The sequence below is a fragment of the Megalops cyprinoides genome, chromosome 23, assembly GCF_013368585.1.
Source record: "Megalops cyprinoides isolate fMegCyp1 chromosome 23, fMegCyp1.pri, whole genome shotgun sequence".
NCBI lineage: Eukaryota > Metazoa > Chordata > Actinopteri > Elopiformes > Megalopidae > Megalops > Megalops cyprinoides.
In genome coordinates this window covers 3472476-3491777 of record NC_050605.1, presented here as the reverse complement: position 1 = coordinate 3491777, position 19302 = coordinate 3472476, and the positions used below count along the sequence as shown (strand labels likewise).

General features: G+C 47.2%; 1 protein-coding gene across 16 annotated transcripts in view; it reads left to right on the top strand.

Moving 5' to 3' along the window:
• The window catches only part of celf2 (cugbp, Elav-like family member 2), a 150267-nt gene that overhangs the window by 44149 nt on the left and 86816 nt on the right, over positions 1–19302 (top strand). For 12 of the 16 annotated variants that reach the window (XM_036518134.1, XM_036518140.1, XM_036518139.1 and 9 more), the window contains exon 1: positions 7687–7890. The exons of 1 other annotated variant lie outside the window; for it this stretch is intronic. In XM_036518134.1, the coding sequence (XP_036374027.1) occupies positions 7781–7890 (110 nt within the window). In that variant the 5' untranslated portion in view covers positions 7687–7780. Of the gene's footprint in view, positions 1–7686; positions 7891–16993; positions 17358–19302 lie in introns of those variants that run through there. 3 more of the 16 variants (XM_036518129.1, XM_036518133.1, XM_036518138.1) reach the window with 3 other exon arrangements.

Below are 19302 nucleotides of genomic sequence, written 5' to 3'. Positions count from 1 at the left end.
GTTGAGGGGTGGGGGAGGAGGTGCAGACCCACTGTAATGTGTAATCACTGTGTAGTTCAGGTCCAGCCAATGAGAGGTCAGCATCAGGGACCACGGGGGATGAGGTTTTGTAAAGGGGGACGGCGGGAAGACTGGTGGGCCAATGGGAATCTCCCTTCGAGCGCACATCGCCAAGCAGGCATTCAGGTCTTTGAAAGCGAAATTACATGGCGGGCAAAATCGAACTCGTTTTCACACCCATCAACACATACATGAGCGAATGAGAGAGAGAGAAAGAGAGAGAGAGAGAAAGAGAGGGAAAGAACAGTAGCAAAGATGACACTAAATGGATTATGTGCAAATGCCTCAGGTTTTGCCTCGTTGGGGGGGACCTTTCATCGGAACCCCAAAAGCATTTAATTGCTCTCGAGCTTCCTGTCTGCTGTGATTTGGGGGGGGGGGGGGGGGGTGATGCTGTTTTGTTTTTTTTTTTTTTGGATAAGTAAAAATACTTAGGCGAAAAACTCATTACCATTCTAATGAACTGAACATCCTCCACAGCGATTTGTTTGGGCGGAAGAAAACGCTTTGAAGTAAACGGATTGAAAGGGGAGCGCAAACACAATGGATCCGGCTATCGCTCGCTCCGATGTAAACACACTTCAGTCAAGGAAAGAGTCTCGGAAAATTCCGAACATGTTAGCTCGCCCACGTTTATCGATGTGAACAGTCTGTGTTTTTTTTCTGTTGAGGGAAAAACATATTTCAGTACCCTGAGAGCCAGCACAGAGAGTCCGATGGACCAAAAAAGGTGGGGGAGTCATAGAAGCTATTTCATTATTCTGTTATTTATTTGCTTAGCCGATGCTCTTAAGCGTTAGCAATTTGCATACCTTACATATCATCCGTTTATACAGTGGGAGGATTATTTCGGCTATGTGGGTTAAGTGCCTCGCTCAAGGGTACAGGCAAATTCGCTCTACGTCGGAGTATGAGCCCGCGACCTTTGGGTCGTGCTGTTCCTACTCAGCGCGGTTCACCCGCTGATACCCGAAGATATAATATTCCAGCCTCACGTGCTCTGTGAGGAGAAACCAGTGACCGTGATGAGTCTGGCCTCGTTCGGAGTCCGCGTAAAGCCCGATGCCCTTTCCGCCCTGCTGGGGGGAGGTGGGGAGGAGTGGGGGATGGGGGCTTTGGCCTGCTTCCCGGGTTCTGGACCCGGTTCCTCCAGCTGGCTGGGCCAACGCCTGGCGCTGGATTCGTGGGGAGCCCCGTTGCTTGGGTAGCATGTCCGGATGGACAGCAGGCCGCTGTAGGGTGAGTGACAGCTTGCGGGGGGAGAGGGGGGCCGTCGGTGTGCGCCAGCTTCTGAAACGTGTATGTCCATGAAACAGTGGGGGGCGGGGGGGGGGGGGGCAGGGAGAGAGAGAAAGATGGAGAGAGAGAGGGGAGGGGGGAGAGAAAGGGGGGGAGGGAAAGAGAGACAGAGGGAATAAGGGGGAGAGAGAGGGAGGGGGAGAGAAAGAGAGGGAGGGAAAGAGAGACAGAGGGAATAAGGGGGAGAGAGAGGGAGGGGGAGAGAAAGAGAGGGAGAAGGGGATAGGGGAGAAAGAGGGGGAGAGAGAAAGGGAAAGAGAGAGGGGGAGAGAGAAGGAGAGAGGAGAGCAGAGGAAGGAGGACACTCAGAGCAAGAGGAGTCTCCGGGGAAGAGGCATACCTCAGCGGAATATTTTTGCTTCTTGAATCCATTCAGGTTTTCAGCGCTGTGCGTGTGAGTGAATGCATGAGCGTGTGCATGTTGACACAATCATATTCCAGGGGTTTTCAGTGCACGTGTGCATGAGTGTGTTGGAGGCGATTGCATCTGAAGGTCCTCTGCACGTGTGCGTGTGTGTGTGTGTGTGCGTGTGTACATATAGTGCTTGTACATGTGTGCATGACTAAAATCACACCTGCAGGCCATGTGAGTGTGTGTGAGTGTGTGTGTACACTTGAGTGAAATCACACCTGCAGGCTATGTATGTGTGTGTGCATGCAGATTATCACACTCACAGGTTCTCAGCGCTTGAGTGATTTCTGCTTACTGTCCCGCTGGCTCCTCAGGAGAGAGCTTGTTTTTTTTGGCGACATGCTGTGAGGAAGGGGTGCATTGCTTCCCCATCACACAGTGAGTCCCACCTCCACATCATGTGCTGAAACTACGCCCCCAGTGATGAGCCTCGCCTTCGCCCCTTGTAGAACTCACACTTCAGATGTGATTCGGATAATACAATTACCAAGCTGCTTTTATCTGTGTGTGCCGGAGTCACTGTTCACCCAATTAACACTGTCTCTTCCAATTACCTGCTTAACAAACACCGTTAATCCAGAGCATAAGTTGACAGTTTTATACGATATCCATTTATGTAGCCAAACGGTTACTGAAGCAATTCATTTAAGTGCCTTGCGGAAGGGTAGGACAGCAGCGCTCCGCCTGAGAATTGAACCTGCAACCACTGGGTCACAAGTCACGGTCGTTAACCTCCGCGGCCGTAACGTGAACGCAGGCGGGCCTGGTTAACTCGGCCCCTGAGCTGGTATCCCAAGTTACTTTGCATTCCTTTGTTTCTGAAGGCTGCGGTCCCTCGGGGCCGATGTCAAAAGAGCCCTGTTCCTAATGCATTCAGCTCGAAAGCCTCGGACGAGAAACAGCAGCTTGTTAGCGGCCGCCCCGCCCCACTTCCCCCCCAACTCCCGTGTCTATCAGTTACTCCATAGGTTATGCACCGTGTCAGATACTCCGCAACAAAATGATTGATATTCTTTAGTCGCTGTTTAATATTCTTTTGTTGTGCCCATCGCCAGCCTTCTTTGTGGGAGATACGATTAATTCTTCATATCCTGGGCTGATTGCAAAATCTTGTATCTAATGGAATTTTTATATCCCCTTTCACACAAACTGCAACGTTAGGCGTTTTTTTTTTTCCTTGGAAAATCTAAATGATTTATACGTATTTTGGTGCATCTCTCCTGCAGAAAAAAAAAACATAAGAGGGTACAGAGGACAGAGAAAGGGAGAGAGAGCAAAGAGAGAGGAGAAGGAGGGAGTGGAAGAGAGGAGGGAGATGGAAAGAGAAGAGACAGCAGGGAGAAGGGAGAGAGAGAGAGAGAGAGAGAGAGAGAGAGAGAGAGAGAGAGAGAGAGAGAGAGGGAGAGGGAGAGAGGCGCTGCCAAATGGCCGAGCGCAACTCGCATGCAGATGCAGAGGAAAACGCACCTGCTGTCTCCGTGGCTCCCCTCCTCGTCCGGGGGGCTCGGAAGAAGAAGAGGACAGAGAAGAGGGGGGGAAAGAGTCTTCCGGAAAGGAGGTCCGTGGTTGTCAGAGCGCCCTCTTTCATCAGCGGGAGCTCGTGCGTGGCGGCACCTGGGCGAAACATGGCACCCCTCCCTAGACAGCCCCACCCTCCATTGGAAACCGCGTAACGGTCCCTCTCAGCAACCTCCCGTCCTGTCACTCCCAAATTCACATCCATACTCCTTCATGGAGCAAGTTCAGCCATTAATAGGTTAAACAGTGATTAAAGCCAATTCATGGAAATGTTGAAATACTCACACAGAGAACTGCAAGAAAATGTCTCCTTTATACTACTAAAAGTAGTATAAATGATAAGGAATTATTTGAGACTGGTGCATCCCTGTATAGTGGTCTCTGGTCACTCAGTATCCTTTAGTGGGAGGTTGTGATGGGCAGGGCTGCAGCAGGACTGTCTCTGCTTCTCCTGACATTTAGTGTTTCAGTTTCCTTCATTCTGAAGAAGGCTGGTGTCATTTCCTTAAAATAGCTTCCTCTTATCTTTATACCACGACGTGTGAGAAGGTGGTTCCCTTTCCACATTTCCACTGTCTTACAGTATCGGAAAAGGGGCACCTGTCTCTCCGGTCATCCTACGTAGTGACTATACAGTGACCACATACGCTGCTTTTTCCAGAGGCCTCTCTCTCTCCATCTTTTCAGTGGGCCGCTGCAGCCTGGCTCATTTGGTTCTTTTGTCTTGCTGTTCACTTTTGTTCCAGATATGAGACATTTTTTTGTTGCATGGTTTGGTTTACGCCGTCTCTATCTGCTCTGACACAAAAGACGTAAAAAGAGCCATTGTGCTGTAATGATGAGGCGTTTTGACAATCAGTGGGCAGGAGAAGAATTCCAGAGACAATGTTCCATGCAAAGCCCATTTGTTTTCCCGTTTGCCTTCTCCACTCTTTCTCTCCGTCTCTCATTGCCTCTAATTTTCCCTGCTTTCTGTCCTGGGTGTGAAAATAGTGGATTTTTCTGCCTTTATCAAAGTGATTAGGTCAAAACAGGAGGTGGGGTTACTATAGGGAGTGTTGTTCTTCCTTGCTGACATTGTTACAAGGTGGTGTTTTACCGTTGTTGTTTATGGATATTGTTGGCACAGGCTAATGTAACTTGGCGGCACATGATGGTGTTTTACAGAGCGGTGTTGTTACAGGGTGGTGCTGTTACTTAGTGGCATTGTCACAAGATGGTGTCTTGCAGAGGGATGTCTTTAATTGGTGGTGCTGTAACAGGGTGTTATTGTTACATGGTGGTGTTTTACAAAGCCATGTTGTTAATGGATGGTGTTGGTAAGGACAGTGTTACAGGGATATGTTGTAACATCGGGGTGTTGGCACAGGGTGAGGTTGTTACTGGATAGTTTTTACAAATCTGTCCTGTTGCAGTGTGGTGTGGTCACAGAGCATTGTGGTTACGGGGTGGTCTTGCTCCAGGACAGTGGCATTAGATGACAGTGTTGTTACAGGGTACTGTTACAGGGAGGTTTTGTTATAGGGTGGTGCTGTAACAGTGTGGCAGTGTCACGGGATGCTGTTATTACCGGGCGGCACTCTCATTCTCACTTCCCTTTTCCCTGCCCTCCGAGCAGCAGCCGAGCCAGAGGTCCCGCGCTCGGATGAGTGAAGCGGCCGGTTCCACCTCCCCGTGTTAAACACGCTCTGTGTGCAAAGGTCCGGCCCACGCCGTGTTCGCCCGCCCGCCCAGTCGCACAGCCAAAGCGGAGCAGCGCCGGGCTTGAGGGGTTACCATGACAACAGCTGTACATCAGATAGCGGCTGGCCCTCGTGTGGCCAATGGGCACTGACCTTTCACTGTCAGACTGAGTTAGAGGCAGAGCCGTGTGCCAGGGGGAGGGGAGGGGAGGGGAGGGGAGGGAGGAGGGAAGGGGGGGGGCAGCATCCTTATCTAGGTCATTTCAAACTGTAAACACAACAGAAGAGAAAGACAGACTCATGTTTTGCAGCTCGAGCTTAAGTGGCCGTGAGGAAATTTGCTGTGATAAGTTTTTTGTTTTGTTCGGGTACGCACGTACACACTGTGCACATGAGATGGGGCAGGTTGTATGTAAATGTATATATGCCACATGGATGCATACAGGGCTGTGTTTGCGTGAATGTTTGTGTGTGTGTGTGTGTGTGCCTGTGTGTACGTGTGTGTGAATGTGTGTGTGCTTGGACATGCGTATGTGTGAGTGTGAGCACACACTTTTGCACATATCTGAGCATGCATGCACACCACACTGTTCTGCTCCGTCAGTGGTGCCTGTTTACCGTGACGCTCACCATGACAGAGGCAAGGGCAAGCAGGCCAAACTGACGGGGGCCCTGGTGAAACCCAGGCCTTGGTGCTCTGCGCCTCACGCCCGGTATCCGCCGCGTTCTGTGCAGGGGGGCACCCGTCTCCAGCATCCCGCACCGTCTGTCACTCCAAGGCATTGTCATGCAGATTTCGGCAAAGCGGTAATTAGCTACTTATTTCTCGGCACGTCACTCTCCTTCCCCTCACATTTCGATTATGACAGAATTAATTGAGTGTGATGGTTGGAGAACAATGGAAATTACTCCCTGGCACAACGGCTTTGAATGGCTGTCAGTAACCAAACTTGCGGTCTCGTCCCCCCACCCCCCCCCACCTCCTTCTCTCACCCCCCTCCTTGAATCAGCCGATGTAAGGAGCGTGCGGACGGCGGTGTGAGGCGTGAGGCGTTCTCGCGGAGAGGACCAAGACAAATTGGAATTAATTCACAATAAATTTGCCGTTTCCTCTGCGCCGGTCCTAGCCCAGATGCTGCCATATGCTCTGCACGGAATTAAATCTGTTCTGAGAAACCTGCCGGAACCTGGAGCGGACGCGGGACCAGCGACACGGCCATCGCGTGAAGGATGGGAGGTATAGCGGAAACACCCCCCCCTCTCCCCACAGTGTGGGATTGGACGGGGCGTTCACATCGGGGGCAGATGGAAAGAAATCAAAGCAAATCTGAGGTTTAATTGAAATGGAATGAGCTGATGAGCACGTGTCGAGCTTTTTCATCTTTTTGTCTGATCTCACTCTGGCTGCAGTCATAGGTGGGTTTGATGGGGTTGTATGTGGGTGTGTGTGTTTGTGCATGTGTGTGTGTGAGGGGGCTACTTCACCCTTTCTGCCCCCAAAGCGTGGCTTTCAGGACCCAGACCCCAGATATTTATCATATTTGAGGTTAGGGCTCTGGGCTTTGTACCTGACAACAGCAGTAAAGAGCAGAGATGATCTGGACGCTGTGTCGGAAAGCTGCGGGTTTGACTCCCGCATTTGACATGACGTGTTGCATCCAGTAACAATCCAGCTGTTGCAAAGATTACAGGATGTCAGAGCTGCGCTGTGAGTTTCCCGGGATGAGGGACATCTGCTCAGCCAGCCAGCGCTGTGATGTATCATATCAGAGAGACAGACGGAGCTAAACAGGCCACGCGGCGACATAGCCGATCATCCGCCCGTGTGGGTCCTGCGGCTGGGGTCCCGTCTGAGCCTGGCTTGAGGGGGCAGGGGGGCTGGGGGCGAGGGGGAGGGGTTAGATCCAGACTGGGACCCCTACCCTCCGACATACCGCTCTTTGCAGAGGCCCCCTGAAGTGCATCACGTCCAGTGTTCTCGACAGAGGGGTGCGGCGTGTCTGCAGGACGCCAGCAGCCAAAGCTCAGTAATACGTTTGACCGCGTGCTATAGTTAGACAAAAACAAAAACGACCCCCCTTTTTTCTGTCCTCTCCTATGCTTATGTTATTACCGTGGCTGTGACTACAGCAGCGCTGGGAACAACAGTTTTGCCGATAACAGAGAGTGCTTCTGATGATTCCGGAAGATCTCTCAAGTGCCCGCAACCTTTCGGTAATGAAGCCGTACAGCTTTTTTCCCTCCTGCAGATGCGGACGCGAACATGCCCCATCGTGGCACAGGCCTGCATTAATAATCCGGAGACTTCACTGTGCCCGCTCCCGTTGCTTTGTGACAGTCTGACAGAAGGGGGAGATAAATAAAAACCCCATCCCGTTCCCCTGCTCTGCCTAATTTTGGTGGCAATTAGTAGAACAGAGCGACTGTCCGAGCCTCGCGGACCGCAGAGCAAGGCGGCCCCAGGCGGCACAATGCATTAGCGTAAGATAGGCCCGCAACAACATGAGCTGTCAGGGGGGATTATTTCGCCTGGGTGAGTCAGGCGAGGCCCCCTCACTCTCAGCTGCATCACGCCGAGGAGGGAGAGAGAGAGAGGGAGGGGAGAGAGAGAGAGAGAGAGAGAGAGAGACTGAGGGGAAAACTAAGGGAAGGAGTGTAGTGTGTGTATGTGTGAGTGTGTGGGGGGGGGTTGTGTGTGTGTGAGAGAGAGAGAGAGAAGCGCGAGAGGCAGACTCAGAGAGGGGGACGGAGTGAGAGAACGAGAGAACTAGAGTGGCCATTAGAGCAGGAGATTTCAAGCACAGCGCCGATGTTGGAGCACTCTTCCGAGCTGGGTTTTGTGCAGAGTGTCTGTACCGACAACATGCGCTGCCCACCCTCCGCGGCCGTATCCCTGCGGAATGAGGACCTGCTTCTGAGGTAGGACTGGCACTCATGAAGCTAGCTCTTTTTTTCGGGGGGGGGGGGGGCTCTTTCTGCTGCATGTATATGTGAGCGGGATCTCTCCTGCTCTGCACAGTGCTTGGTGGTAGGATGCGGCCGTAGCGTTCGCGGTTAGCTTTATAACCTAGATTCCTGCTCTCGCAACCTCCGTTTAAGAAAAAAAGAACAGTTCTGCAAAGTGCGGAATCGAAAGCAGGCGAATGATTGCGGAGTTGGTCGCACTTGTTTATCCGTGGCTACTTGCTTTAATCCGTGTCGCGATTGGCGGGGCGGGGGGTGCGACTCCATATTTGGTTTTGCCGGGCAAAACATCCCTGCTTTAATACGCCTTAATCGCTCCAAAACAAGCGGTTGCTTTGCCATGTTTACGCTTTACAGTTCCCGACTCCGAGTCGTTCGCGGCGGCCCGTGTCGCATGACGGATCCCGAGCCTGTCTTTCTTTGCAGGGGGAAAGGGTAGCTCACGAAATAGGCGTCCCGCGGTTTGAAAAATGTGTGCTTTTGTTTGTTTGGGTCTCCGGTGCTCCGAGGGGGGAGGCTGCACGCTGAATGCATCTTCCCGACAATGGGGCAGGCGAACAATAGCGCTGTCAAACACTTCACCGCTTGTTTTCTCCACCTCCACTCCTGGAGTCTCTCCGGTTTCCTTATATCGCTCCCCTTTTCCCCTCTCCCCCGTTTGTTCTTAAACAACCACGGGAGCGAAGCCTTAAATGTGGCTTGTAAATGGCTGAATGTGCTTTTATTTTACGCGGTCCGCGGTAAACAAACCGTTTACCTTTATGTGTCACGCGTGGCTGTGCCCAGGACATCGTCCCGCATATTGTAATAACGGCTGTTGGTTTAAATGGAGGATTTATCGCCGATTCCTCCATTAGTCAGTGAGGCAAATGGTCTTTAAAATAGCAGCTGCCCTCTCATGAATCTCTTTAATGGCTTTGTGAAGATACGGCCAAATCTGCTCCAAGTGACATTACGGTAGCTTTTAATTTCATTTCATTTCTCAGATCTCCTCATCTCAGTCGCGGTGTATATAACATATAATCATACTGGCGCGCGTGTGCTTTTTTATTATTAAAGGAGTCAAACTCGTGTGTGAGGTTTTCAGTTGTAACTGTCAATGTTAATCAATAGTAGATCGTTGTAACAGTGTAGGCCACATTTAGTGCAGGGTTAATCTTGCATATGTGCCAACAGATGCACATGTATAAACGCCAGAATGAATATTTGCCACAAGATGGATTTTTACCATTTTTGTGTTTTATGAATGACGGCACTTCATTCATGGTATAATTGACTAAGACATTAAACTTAAATTGCACAGATGGAGAAACACAAAGTTTGATGCCTAAGATCAATAATCACTGGGAAAAATACCCCCAAAATATTTGCAATATCTACCATGTGCTATTATTAGTTCATAATTGTATCATAAATTGAATGTTTCATATTGTGAAATAATCATTGAAATTCAGGTTAACACGGTTTTATACAAACAGCTATAATTTAGCTGCACCAAAGAAGTGACATATGTTATGCCTCATAATGTTTTTTGTATTGTCCTTGGCACTACTGTTTTCAGATGTAGATCTGATTGGAAATGTAAAGCTTGGTGGTGCTGTCAGGTGAAATCTTCATTTTCGTCTTTGAAGGAAACAGGAGATGCAGCCAGATGGCAGACGCTGGTCTGGTTGTGAGCAAGGCTGAAACAGTGAGAAAAGTTTAATGAAAGCAATCCCCGTGAATCACTACATTCAATGAGGCCTAATCCCCTCGATGGTCCTGTGTTGAGAGCAAGTGGAGGCCTAGACAAAAGGGAAGAGAGCTGAAGGGGACTGCTCTGTAATTTGTAGTTTGTAATTAGTGGCTGAGGTCTTATAGAGGCTGTGTGTGTGTGTGTGTGTGCGTGTGTGTGCGTGCGTGTGTCCGTGGTGTGTCCATGCGTGTGTTGTGTGTGGGTTTTTTTTCTGTGTGGTGCATGTGTGTGCTTTTTTGTGTGTGTGTGCTTGTATGTGTGTGTCTGCGTGCGCATGCATGTGGTGCGTGTGTATGTGCGCATGCATGTATGTGGTGGATGTGTGTGTGTGTATGTCCGTGTCTGCCTGCTCATCTCTGCATGCCTTTTCATTGTTCTGCTCTGCTGTTTATTGAACCCGGTTATGATTGAATTTAGTCTGCTGGTTTCAGAGGCGTGTTTGTGTGTGTGTGTCTGTGAGGCTGCCTGTGTCTCCTCAGAACCATGTGAAGTGTGGAAGACTGCAGGAGTATTTCATTGTCCCTTCCAGAGGGACAGGAGCGCTGTTTCTCTGGTCACCTGTCAGCGCCGCAGATCGGAGGTCATCCGAAACGTTCCCCTGGTGTCGTGCTCAGACACTGGGTGAGATAAAAAGCTCGCGCAACAGTGCCACATGGGGTGGCAGACCACGGCTGTCGCCGGACAAAGGCAAAACAGGTGTCAACCGCCTCTCCTAGCTCCGCTCCTGGGAGGCAAACCCCCCCCCCCCCCCCCCCGCAGACAGGACAGGCATCAACACTCAGGAAGTTGTTCGCGAGCGAATCAATACTCATTACCCAAATCAGGAAGGTTAATGAAGAGACTGTGAATCTCCACCTGCCGTCGCCACCGGCAATGCCCCAGAACACCGGTGGCCAAGTGGCCAGACCCAGGAGGGTAAGGGGGGGGTTGGCAGAGTTGGCGGGGGGAGTTGTTAAAATGACAACCTCTCCCTACTTCCCTCTGCCGGATCAACAGAGCTGCACAACTTTCAAATGAAAATAAATGATAGCCGGTCGCCAGTGTTTCCAGGGCTGCGAATTAATGAGAGGAGGAGGAGGGAGAGAGAGAGAGCAAGCGAGCAAGTGAAAAAGTCTCTAATGAATGTGTGGCACACAGAGAGGAGGCTGCTTCAGCTCTGTCGCCATGTCACTACAACCGTGTCCAATCAGAACAGGCAGGGCCCAGCCCAGTGGACCTCGGTGGCGTCGGCTGAGCTCTCCCCAAGGAACCTTTACCGAGGACAAAAGCACATCTCAGAGGTGGAGCTTAGAACAGGAACAGGAAGTGAAACGCCATTGTTGGCTTACTGAGGCATGTAGCTACTTTCTGCCCTTCACAGCTGATCCCAAATCAGAATCAAAATTTTGCGCTAAATGGTTGGAGTTAGGATTCGGGATGGGCAAACTGATCTTGGATTCGTTGTGAAGAGCAGCGGAGAACAGGAGTTTGCCCCCTTGGTCTGATCTCTTGAGTCATATTTTGTATGTTCTTGGCATGTTTGTAAATAGGTTCAGTCTACCAACCTGCCAGAAGTGGTGCTAAAGAGCAGTAGTGTCCTTCCCTGTCTGGCTTCAAGACCTTTAGCTTTGGCACTTTGAGATTGACCCAGAAATGCATTGTGTATTTCTGTCTTCAGAGAACGTTTCTTTGCCCATTGTCACAATAACTAGGTTTTAATCATTGCCGTAATGATTCGTTTTGCACTGGTATATTCCATCAATAGATCAGAACCATTCTGCTTCGCCCAGTCTCGAAACATTTAGGAAGACAGAACCTGCACCACGGCTGGTTTTGACATCACTGCCCTATAGCACCACCTGTGGACATGTGGAGAACCTGCCTCCGAGGAGGTGGCAGACACATTGCTCAAATGTTCCAGGACTGACACGTGAGTTCAGGTTGGCCTTCTGTCTTGTGTGTATATGTGTCTGTGGGTGACAGAGAGAGAGAGACACTTTAATCCACCAGCACTGTAGCTGATTTTCCATGAGATGCTGGTATATAGCTTGAACCGTTCATGTCAAACTGAAAACAGGGCACTTGTGGAAACTTTACATTGACATTGTTTCATTGCCTGAAGTGCTAGACATTGTGCAGATTCAGCATGTGCTCATGTCAGGAGTTCCTCATTTCAGCAGGGCCTCCATGAATGTCTGTGCTGTTACAGTAAAGGGAAGTGCAACAGCAAATTGCGGATCATTTCTGGTAGAATATTTCTACACACTTCCTCCCAACTCTAAAATATGTTTTCCTAGAGATAGAGTGTACCAGGGACACAAGAGTTTTTCTTTGAAGTCATTTAGTTTTGGAGAGGGGCCACCAAGAGTCACCTATAGTGCATATAAACACTTGTTCTATGACTACATGTTCGATGACTTAATGTACATCTGGTTTAACATAAATATACAGTTCAAGTATTTCACGTCATGTTAACAGCAGTAGGCCATAGTTGGACTGATTCGTTTCTGGGTGTTACCTGCAATTCTCTAATCCCCAGTCTTAGCAGTGGCCAGACCACAGGCGAAGACAGAAAGACTACTCTGTACTACATAATATTACATTACAGTCCTTTGGCAGGCACTCTTATACAGAGCAACTTACAATATGTGAGAACATAAGTGCGTTCACCTGTTTACTATGAGCAATGGCCGTAGACCTGCCAAGTATATAAGCAGGGTTGGGAGGGTTACTTTTAATATGTTTTCCACTACAGATTACAGAATACTTGCCCTAAAATGTAATTTGTAACATATTCTGTTAGATTACTCAAGGTAAGTAATGTAATCTAAATACTCTGGATTACTTTCTGAACACCTTGTTTTTAATTTTTAAAAGTATGTAAGCAGAAGTATGAATGTGGGATGCTTGGGTGATTCTCACAAACTATGCCCAAGTGATGTCAAAATCTAAATAGCTAAAATTGAGTGATTCTTTTACTCCAATACATAAAATACAGTATATTTTTTTAATTATGATAACATTTCACATGAAATATAAAACATGTAATGCATTTTATGTAAGTTTTATAAGGATGTGCACCTGTATAATTCTCATTATCGATATGTTTTATGATGAATGAAAAAGACTAATTAATTTTACTGAATTTTTCACATTTAGACAAACAGGTGCATGAAATTATCACAACAGTACATTAAAAGTAGTTTTCAAAATATTTTTAAATACTTTTTAAATAAAATTTCTCTCATTACCTAAATAAGCCATTTGAAGTACCATTTTTCAAATTATTTCTTTGTCAATTGAAACCATTCTTAACCTTTTTTTAAAGAATGTTCATCCAACTAAGGTTCTGTACACTTATTTTTAGCATGTTCACTTAGCATTGTTGTGGCTAACATTTTAGCAACCCCATGTTAAGTTTATGGGCATTTCATCGCAGTTTCTTCAGAATTGTAAATGTTAATTCAAAAACTACATTACACGACAACATAAGTTAGAAAAGGCACGAGCCACCCTAAATACATTGTGAGTAAGAAAGGAAGAGCTTAACAATTTAATGTATAATATGCGTAGTGTAAAATTGTTGGAGTAATCGCAGTTTTGAACATGTGAAATTTCACTTGTTTTGTCACTGTATCTACTCATTAGCTAGTTAGCTTTAATACTATACCTACTAGCCTACTAGCTAGCTGAATAGCTAATCCAGTGCAGCCAAACTATGTAAGATAGCTAGTTAGCGATCAATATTAGCTTAAATAATGAAAAGAGAACTTGCTTCAAGATGCTTCTTCAGGTTAGAGGTCGACTCTTTTGAAGTGGATAGCAGTTTGGTTGCTGGCAAATGCAGCTTGCATTGTGCTGTTATGTTGTGACCTTTGCCAAATTTCAAAGTAAAATGGTCGCGGTATTTCCATGACATAAACGCGCTGCGCTGGTTGCTTTCTGTCTCACTCTCCATTCTACTGTCTTGTGAGTCAGACAGGCTGCGCGCTTTTTTCTTCCTTTCTTTAGTGAGGGGCATATGGGAGATCTGTCATTGGATAGATTTTCCAAATGAATAAACATTAAATGAAAAAAAATAATGAAATTAAATGAAAAAATCCAATGTAATCCCTTCAGTAATCTGAATATTTTTAAAATGTAACTGTAATTTGATTACCATCAATTTAAATGGTTACTGTAACGGAATACAGTTACTCATATTTTGTATTTTAAATACGTAACGCTGTTACATGTATTCCATTACTCTTGTATATCAGCCCTGTATATAAGTAACATCATTATAGCACTAATGCAAGCTAATGCAAGTTAACTGTGTTTAACACAATTAAAATACACACCCTCGTATAAACAATAACATCCATAATAATCGCTGATAAGAATATCATAAAACCATATGTACCATAACCAAACCCATAAAATAATATAATCTCAGTTTGTACCAAAGATGGGAGTGTTAGAGGATTGAGATGGGAAGGGAACCAAGATGCAGCCAGATGAGGGTGATTCTTCAGTCTGTGTCCGAATATAGGCAACCATTCTGCTGTTCTGAACACAGTGGGAAGTTTGTTCCATCTCTGGGGGGGGGGACTATTCCTCGCACTGCCCTGTTGGCCTAGCAAGGTTTTAAACTTGATGCAAGCTATAGGGGTTTCCTGCAAAGTGAGATGAGGAGGGGTGTGACATGAACACGCCTCAGAAGATTAAAAAAGCGCAACAACATTGTGTGTTATCTGCAGGGGTTTAGTAGCACAAAAACCCCTACGGGTTATATTGTAAAAAAAACTTGGTGTCTAATTTATTTGCTGAGTGATTTAACTGTAATTGGATCGGTGCAACTTTGAGAGTGTCATATGCATTTATACAGTGAATATTCAGACTGTTTTGAAGCTCAAATTAGGCTGCCTGCAGTAGGCGATTATCAGTGAAATTTCGTAATACCCCTTTGGCAATAGAGATTTTGAACGGATGCCCGTTAAAGGACGGGTTATGCACAGTTAAAAGAAGGCACTTTGGCTCTGCAGGCCCCGTACAGCCGTGTCTACATTTTTTTCCCCACACCATTTCAGCATCTCTGCTAGGGCCGCGATGATCTATTTCAGACTTGATTCCGACGGCTATGCATTCAGCCCTCCTCCTACGGGGTCAATCAATACGTGTTGCCGGGCAGCTGAGCCTTAGAGCCTGAGAGATTGGGAGACCTTGCCCAGAGCTGCCTTACAAAGAACCCCCTTCCCCCCCTCAAGCAACCCGGCAGTGCGAGGACACGCAAAATGAAGGCAGCAACAATACCAAAAAAAAGGGAACGGTGTGACCTTTAACCCCTGGCGTGACGAGGGAGGACTCAGATGAAAGCCTCGCGGTTGTTTTTCGTTTGCCTGGAGGCAGTAGCAGAGTCACATGTGCGCGGCTGCCTGCCTCCTCCGTCAAAGGGCTGATTTGGTCGTTCACCTCAATAAACTGCCGGGGAAGTAGCGACGCGCATTCTCTCCCTTTCCTGCCGTTCACCCGGCTGTCTGTTTCCCAGTAATAAACACGTTCGCAGCTGCTGAGGGTAGTTTTTTTTTTGTTTCACCTCCTGAGGGTGGCGCTATCCAGCCTTAACTTCTGAATTGCAGAAATGGGGATCTCAATGGAACGGCAGGGTTCAAGCAACAGCAAGGAGGCAAGTGGGGGTGGGGCTGGGCGGTTAGTGGACTAAGGGGAAGGAACCTAATGTTTTATAATCATCGAGATGCAGGCACCAGTGTACTGAGGCCATTTAACATGAAATCTACCTACGGCGTAAAGCGCTACCAGAGCTGCCGTTATAAAAGATAAGAGAACAGTCATCAACACTGCTGTCGGACGGTTGAGCAAATCAGGATTTTATTAACACATGACATACCTTTGCTGTAATAAGTGACCGATTAGATGGGGAACCGGTTAAAAGTCGTCAATACTGGCTCAGAAAACATTTATGTAATTTGTTTTGTTACATAAAGTAGAATGTGAACTGAAACTGAACATCCATTTGTTTACTAATTATAAATCAGATACAGCTACATAAAATAAAATGTCAAACGTGCAAAACAAAGTTAGGCTATAGCTACTCTACAGCCTCTTCAGCAATCTTTGATATTTTTGTGGTATTCTAGTGGTATGAAAAGTGTGGAAAAACAACTATAATTTATTGTTAATCTGTCTAAAGCCAGAGTACATGATATACTGTTTGCCTTGGGATCGAACTTCTCGTGTAACCGTGACATATGAACACCTGTTTAGAAGCCAGCGCGAATTACAGCGGCTGAATTGTGACGAGGCGATAGCGGTTACCAGAGCTATTAAGAACATAATATTACAGCTAGATGACCATAATCGCCGTCTGGAAAAGACTGTGAACGTGGAGCACTTTCAGCACAGCAGAAATATCGGCAGCCATAATAGAAAAAGATATCCCAAAACTCACAAATAAACACAGGACTACCAGAGTTGGAAGTTGTAAAGGAACACTGCTTTAGTCATTTCACCATCTGTTTTGCCGGTTAAGAGAACTCTCTGGGGTTGGAAAAAAGCTTGTTCACGATACGGTATTATCTGCAGTGTTAAAATAACAATAGGATTTTGATAAAGCGTGCTTAGTTTTGTGTGGGGGGAAAAACTAGTCTAGGAAATCGGCAGTTGTGCAGAACGTTTTGTGAGCTGTGCTTACCCATTCAGGGTAAAATTAAAGAGTATGTGTTTATTTTACTTCATTTTATTTTATTTATTAATTTTTTATTTTATGCACGTATCCCCGCTTGACTGACACCTATCGTCACCCTCGCAGTAGAGTAGGGTGAGGTTATTGAATAAGGCACAAGCGCAGTACGCTTTCAACGCGCTCTCGCTGACCCAGTTACACACCACTTTACCCCTGAAAGAATATAAATCTGAATGTAGAATTGCCTCAGGGGATCTTGGCCTGAGAATAACGGGCTGCTAATTCACATGCATTAAAAGCAACGTAAATAAATTAACAGGCTCACTAAAACAGTCAGCCGTGACCGAGAACGTTGCAAAGTATGGTATGGATTGAGGAAGGGGACGTTTCGTAACGTTTTCTAACGTGATTAATGCATTGACCCGCATTGATTGGATTAAGTCTGTCGATAGATGCTCTCACAGTGCATTAGGAATAACTGGAGCCTGTTAGTTACAACAGTACCAAAAGCAACATTGCAGCGCTATGAATAATGAGGATGTTAGCGGGAATACGAACAGCAATCATCGTGTGCATCATTATCTCATCACTGCAAATGACTGCGAGCGCGGGCAATTATTAATTCGCAAGAATCGGTGTGACAATAACGAGAGGGAGAGCAAATGGTTAAACAGGAACTGCAGTACAGAGGAGCCACGCCTCCCGTCTCAGCACCTGGTATTATACGGACAGTTGCCTCAGCAGTAAGGATTTCGGTGGGGATTGGAGGAAAAATGACGGGGGAGAAGAAAAGAATGTGACAACTGCCGAGTCTCTGGCTGCTGCCTTGGGGAGGCCTCGCGCACCTGTCCCTCTCCGTCTCGTGGCCAGCGCAGTTGAATCAGACAAGCGTAGAGAAGCGCTCATATTTGCTAACGAGACCACAGAGGCGTGCACGGAAAAAAAGAACATGACTTCCTCGTACAATCTGGATTTTCTCCCTGATATGATGGTCGAGAGCCGTTTGCTGGTTTCCGGCGACAGAATGTAAGTAAATTCGGCCTTTCCGGAACAAGACTTTCTCTTCTGCAAATGATTTAAATGAGCCTGCGTGGAGAAAACCGTTTGAGAATATGCAGCGCGGCTGCATGTTTTGTGTTTGGCGGGGGGCGGCGGGTTGGCACGCTAACAATGTGGAGGGTTTGTACGATTTTAACCCAAGGGAGCTGGTCCAGTACCGAACTTTGAGGAAAAGCGGTGACCCAGCTATGCGTGATGAGAATGAGAGGAGAATCGAGACGTAGATATCGTTATTTAAACAAGTAACCTGCCCATTACAATGATCAGGAGCGGGCTAATAATAGCGAAGTAAACAATTGCATGTGCTTTGTGAGCAGACGCTGCACTGTCTGAGTGAATCTGTCGCGGTCAAATTCGTCTGTGGTGAATCTTCCCTTTGTTTCCACGTCCGAAGTTTGTCTGCTGGTGCTTGCGGTGAATGGGGTAAGAAGTTTTTACGCGCGGCACCACGCGTCGTGGTTTTTGGGGCAAGAGAAAGGCGATCCGCCGGCTGGGGTCGTCCGTGACATGGTTGAGTCTGTGAGAAAGGTTGCAGTGGCTACCTCACATTTCTTGTTTGCCAATTATACTTTCCCGATAACAGCTAGATTGAGATAACAACTGATGCCATATGGCGATATCTTGTTTTCTCTGAGGTGACTGATACGTATTGAATCTACATTTCCTTAACACATTTCCATATATACTTCATAGATGTGAGTTCGTCGATGTTTAAAGGAAGTCTGTATACATGTTATATATACACATCTTTATGGAGGGTAATGAATCATTACTTGTCATTCTGCATATTAGTGAGTTTGTCAAAAATGCAAAAGATTATGTGAAAACGTCGTCTAGAAACCACAGAAATTTGTTTGTGCTGTTGTAAGCACGCGCATTTCGCTCTAGCTAAGTCGTTGGAATGCCCAACAGTTACCCCCATCCCCAGTTGTTTAAATTCGATGTTACGTGGTATGTGCAAAATCAGATTACTGCGTGCACAAGGCAAATTATTCACTTAAGTTTAACATTCCAGGAACATTGACAAAGAGAGGCTTTGATGCCGATATAATGACGGTTCTGTTATTTTCCCCGGTCCAGCTGACTCGGGAGCTTTTGAGCGGCTGTCCCACTTCTGTCCTCTCGGCTTGCTGCGATTGTGTGTTCGCGAGCGACGTTTATGTGGGACGAATTACCGTATGCCTCCCCCCTGCTGACAGTGCGCCTCAGCGTTTTAAGATGTTGCCATCTTAACCCCCGCCCATAGTTCTTGCAGCTGTTTGTGGGTGTGCAAGTTACGTCAGCCGGTGACCGGTCCTTCAGTATTGGAGAGGGGTGTTGAGAAAGGGGGATTGACCAATTAATGTCTACTGTTTGCTTAAAGACCAATCTAAAATATGTTGCTTTGAAGGAAAGTTACACGAAAAATTAAATTCTCCACCAAGCCAAATATTGTTTTAGTGTAGAAATTATGAATATTGCGTTTGCTCTTAAATCAGCGAACACATCAACTCACTGGCCGGTTCACAGACATTAAGTTGACCTTTTCAGTTAACCGCCTCGGGGTTCAACTTGACCGTGCATACCGGAAATGCTAGCAGGCACTCCGAATCTGTCGAACTGTTGTTCGCTCTTCGACTATTATGAAACGAACGGGCTCGCAGCGGATAGAACAAGCCCGGCCCACGTCTCTGCTGTGCGTCAAATGTCAGGTCTCCCACGATCCCCGCGTCTGATTCATTTCAGTGCATCATGCGCCGATTATTCCGACCAGGCCGTCCCTGCTCGTTCGCCAACGTCATCACTCTCGCCCACAGAACCTGAGCGTGTAAGTAATCACTGGCAAAAGTGCCACTCGCTGCGTGCGCTCGAGAAAAGCGCAGACTATTTTTAAAGAGGTCCCCCGCCCCCCCCTTACGCTTGACATTTCGGC